The 5,280-nt window shown below is 34.5% G+C and overlaps 1 protein-coding gene across 1 annotated transcript; it reads right to left on the bottom strand.

Moving 5' to 3' along the window:
• Window positions 1-382: 382 nt before the first annotated feature.
• LOC8277697 (elongation factor-like GTPase 1) lies at window positions 383-3,850 on the bottom strand. The gene has a single exon (XM_002515669.4). It carries the CDS (start codon window positions 3,568-3,570, stop codon window positions 484-486), a length of 3,087 nt encoding a protein of 1,028 aa, XP_002515715.2. The 5' UTR covers window positions 3,571-3,850; the 3' UTR covers window positions 383-483.
• Between the last annotated feature and the right edge of the window lie 1,430 nt (window positions 3,851-5,280).

The following is a 5,280-nucleotide window of genomic DNA, read 5'->3' as shown; positions in this document are numbered from 1 at the left end:
TAATAATCTCTATAGCGATGAATTATGGATTTTTTACCACCCTATATGTCTAGTTTGGTAGGAGGTTAAGTTATGGAGAGAAAGGAAAAAGGAGAGGGAAATCAATGCAAAATTAACCATAGTCCTTTACAATACTAAACCTCATGACAATTGAGATAAATAGCTATAAAAGAAAAAGAGGAAAATGCAAGGTAGAAAAGAGAAAGGAAGTTTTGAAATTTGCTTTCATGTATTTCAGAGATGTGTATTTAATATTAATATTCCAAAATTTAAATTTTACAAAATTTTAGTGTATAATGAAATATCAATTACTACATTTTTCGCGCCAATGTCCTTGTTTGCTAGCATGCTGGACTATGCAAGGTAGAAAAGAGAAAGGAAGTTTTGATATTTGCTTTCATGTATTTCAGAGATGTGTATTTAATATTAATATTCCAAAATTTAAATTTTACAAAATTTTAGAGTATAATGAAATATCAATTACTACACTTTTCGCGCCAATGTCCTCTGTTTGGTAGCATGCTGGACTACTTTTTCCTCCACAGGGAGGCCCTTCCGCCGCCTTACAGCATCAATGAGTTTTCTCGATGTATTCGGCAGAACACTGGAACCATCTCCAAACTCTTCAATTTCTTCTTCTGTTTTTGGTACGAAGAAAGGATCCTCAGGGAGTGCTTCCCAATGGCTAAGAACAAGAAGAGCACTTGCAGCACCTGAAGTCCATCTTCTGAGCTCATCAGGAAAACCAAAGCTCTCAGAAACTGGGACATATGCGTGAACTGTGAAAAGTGGAGATCCTTCCTGCATTTCCTCCTTCAAGACCCGAGCCCGTCTACGATTAAGCACTGCATACATAGGGCCCAAAAATTCAGTTGGCGTGTTCAATTCACAAAAATACATTGCCTCAACAAGCCGGGGTTTGTTCTGAAGTACAGCTGCTCTACATGCATCCTTGACAGCTGCCATAACCTGCCCTGTGAACATACCATACTGCTCAGATTGTTGATTAGATTCTGACTCGTCAGCCTGCTCAGCCAAGGGAGATACATAAGCCTCAACCACAAAAGCCACTCCCCACATTGGTTCATCACATAAAGGTCCAGCTGCTGTTGCAAGCTGAAATCCAGACACTAAACTGTTCTGCAGACTCTCTGCTTCCATCTGTAATGGTTTAGTTACTTCAGACGAAGCATTGGCAGGTGTATTACAATCCCTATAATTATCCACTAAGCCCAATTTTTCAGATACATGAGGAGAACCCCTTATAAGAACAGAGGAATCGTTGATCTTGCTTTTCAAATCTGGAGTGAAGAGGATGTTTGGGCCAACCTGTCTTGGACCAAGTGCCCAAATCTTCTTGAGCAATTTTTGCCACTTGAGTTTATATTTCTCAGGCCGATCCTTGTCATTTTCACTCCAAGACAAAACTTCACTCTCCACAGCATCAGTTATGCGTTTCTTAAGTGCTTCAACTGAATTCTCATCTTGCAAAACGCTTGATCCTTGTGTTTCCACACCTCTATTTGACTGCCCCAGGTTCCCACCAATAATGTCCCCAAGTATACTGGCACTTTCATCAAGCACCTTGGTTAGAGCAGGTGGAAGTTTCATGACTTGCGCGCGAACAACACATCTTCCATTTGGTGTTATTTTCTCCACATAATCAGAGCTTTTACTCAGTGACTTCAGATTATCAAAAGCATTGGATGCATTATTCTCAATGGTCTCCTTATAGGATACGAGAGGTGGAGAGACTTCCAGGCTCACCTTTGCAAATCTTTCCCTCAAATCTTTGACGCATCTTTCTAAGTGAACTTCACCAGCAGCAGCAAGCACATGCTCCCCTCTAGAAGAAACAGTTACCTCTACAAATGGATCTGCCCTGTTCAGAAGCCTCAAACCTTTCATTAGAGCAGTAATATCTGCTGGATCAGATGGCTCAACTGCAACTCTTAGAGTTGGAGCAACCTGGAATGTCATGCTGGAGAAAGGCCAACAGTTTCTCGTGGATGAAAGAGTTGCACTTTTTAAAATATGTTGGCCGAGGCCTCGAATTGCCACAACGTTCCCTGCTTTTGCAGAGGTCACTGGTTTCAAGCCTTGACCCATCATGAGATACAAGGAATGCAACTCAGCCTCCTGCACATGCTTCTGCATTGAGTCTCCCCTCAAAGGGTCATATAATGCTGAAAGAACAAAAACTCTTTGACCTGAATAAAGAACCCCACTAAAAATCCTTGCAAATGCAAGGAAGCACTCATCCGATTCACCATTTCCATTTTCATCACTGTAGTTATTCAAAATCTCCCCATTTGGACCCCTTTGAGGTAGCATTTTTGTTGGTACAGCAAACATCTTGGATACAAAAGCAACAGAAGCTGCTTCAGGGCTAGAATCACAAATCTCAATCGACTTCCTCACAAGATCTGTCTCAGTAATGACACTCGGGTCAGCCACATCATGCAAAACATCTCTCTTTGGAAGCAAACGTGAAATTCGAAAAGACTGGGCAGCAATAGGATCTGGCATACATTTCACAACCATGGATAAAACAGAATCTGACAAAGGAAGCCAGCGGCTCATGACAGCTTGAAGCACAAGCTTTGGATCCTTATTTTGAAGTTCACGAGGTGGCACACTCAAATTAAATGACTTAATAACTTTCTCAAGTAATCCTTTATTTCCATCAGGCTCTAAGGCTGAATGGTAAACCTGCCACAATGGTTCAAGCACAAATTGCACAAACATAGGCCGAGCCTTGCCTCCTCCTTCCAGTCCCTTCTTCCCTACAATCATCTTAGTCTTAGGATTGAAATACCTAGGACCCCACAAAGCCTTCTGCAATGCAGCTGAACTTGCACCAAGCTTTGACGCGTAAAATTCAGCAAACTCACTAATACTAAAACCCCACCCATCTAATGCACAAACAAATGCCACATTCCCCTTCTGCGGTTGAAAAGTATCCTCCTCGTCATCTTCTATTAACTCAAGATTTTCATCACCCAACTCACCAGATGGCGCGGAAAGTATAGAATCAACATCTGACAAATATCTCTCAGACTTGTATGCACTCATAATTCCATTAACCTCATGAACAATCCTCAAAAGACGGTTATATGCTTCCATAGGACTCAACTTCAACTCACAGATCAACCTATCAATCTTATTAAGCACCAAACAAGGACTGAGCTTCTCAAGCCAAGACTGACGCAAAACAGCATGTGTCTGAATATGAACTCCCTCAACAGCATCAACCAAAACTAAAGCCCCATCACTCAATCTCGCAGCGGTAGAGACCTCACTGCAAAAATCCATATGACCAGGGGAGTCTATAAGGTTAATCGAGTAGTCCTTATAATGAAGAGCAATTGAAGAGCTCTTCATAGTTATAGCACGCCTTTGTTCCTCATCAAGATAATCCATAAACCTAAGCTTCCCCGCTAATTTAGGGTGAAGCAGACCACCACCAGTGGCGGCAATAAGGTGATCAGCAAGCGTAGTCTTCCCATGATCAACATGTGCTAATATGCATATGTTTCTCACTTTTCGGGCATCATCAAAATCACCCATTTTGTTTCTACTATAAATATACAAGCAGGAGCAGCAGCAGCAGCTACGAAGCAAATTATTGAAAGTGCTTAGGAGAATATTTGACGAAAAAACGAAAAGGCCGCTTACCTGCCTCTGTCGGAGCTATGACAAGCGGTCATGTATGTCGGCAGGTCGGTTAACTTGTCGAGCTTATTCAAGGAGAACGAACCGTGGTGGCGACGGCGAAACAGCCGGTGACAAGGGAGAAAGTAATAGGGTTTGTTAGCAATTCATATATCTTTATTAAACTATGTCGTTTTTGTGTGGTGCTAATGATATATATATATATATATATATATATATAAAAGAGCCTCAGCAATAATAAAGTGCATAATTTTTATAAATTTTTATAATAAAGAGTATAATTTTTATAATATAGAGTATCTTAAGAATATATAGTTATAGAAAATATTTTTATCTAAATTTAATAGATTTTTTATATTTTTATTTAACTTTCATAAATATTAATAATTTTTTATTAATAAAAAAATAAGAATTACAAGTATTAATTAAATTAAATGTATAAATTTTGATGTATTTATTAAATATAAAATAGAAAGAAAAAGTTATCTCTTCATATATATAAAGAGTCAAATTCATTATCTACATTAGAGTATCATTTTATGGTATAACTCTTTAATATAAAGAGTTTGATATATACAAATAGTGCATTTAAGATGTTCTAACAATGCACTCTTTATATATGTTAAACTCTTTATTTTAAAGAGTCATATAATAAAACTAATATCACTCATCACACACATCACGTATGTAAGTTATTATTATAGTAATATAAAAATATTGGATAAACTAGTATATAACTAGATAAATGCCCGCTCTTTGAGCGGCTTATTTCAATAAAATAAAAATTTTAAAATTTTAAATTGAATTTTAAATTTTAAAATAAAAATATATAATTTATAATGAGTCTTTATATATATATATATATATATATTAATTTATGTACATTGGAAGCGACTTAATAATATAAAATGACTTTTCACGTTCAATGATAAAATATATAGTTTAAATTCAAAATATCAAATAAAAATAATACACCACATATAGAGACATTTAAATTATTTTTACTAATTAGTAATTTTATTAATTTAAATATAATTAATAAAAACTTATTAAATAAATAAATTAGTTAATATTATTTGAATATTTTAAATGATAAGTAGTTTAAAATTCATATGCATATCGTGTAAGTGTTCGCATAAATAATCGTATATAAAGTAATTTAATTTAATTAATAATAATAATAAATAATAATATTATTTGATTTGACTTGATAAAATATTTAATAAATATAATATTTCAACTTGAATAGAAGTAAAAACTAGAATGAATGTAAGTATGTGTTTATATATATATAATTCTTATAAGAATTAAGAAGAATATAAAGAAAAAAATCTATTTATCTTGTGAAAAATAAAAATTTTAAATAAAAAGTTATATATAATTAACAATCTAAGTATTTTTCCATTATTATTGGAGTATTTAGTAATAAAATAAATTTAAATAAATTAGAAAATGATAGTTATCAATTGATGATTAATGATTTAAATATTTATAGTAATATACTAAATTCATCAAAATATAAAAAAAAAAATTCATAGAAAAATTAAGTTGAAAACATAAGAAAAAAAAGGCTTGTATGAGTATTAATAAAAATATATATAAGAA

The sequence above is a fragment of the Ricinus communis genome, chromosome 7, assembly GCF_019578655.1.
Source record: "Ricinus communis isolate WT05 ecotype wild-type chromosome 7, ASM1957865v1, whole genome shotgun sequence".
Classification (NCBI taxonomy): domain Eukaryota; kingdom Viridiplantae; phylum Streptophyta; class Magnoliopsida; order Malpighiales; family Euphorbiaceae; genus Ricinus; species Ricinus communis.
This window is presented reverse-complemented; position numbering and strand designations above follow the sequence as displayed.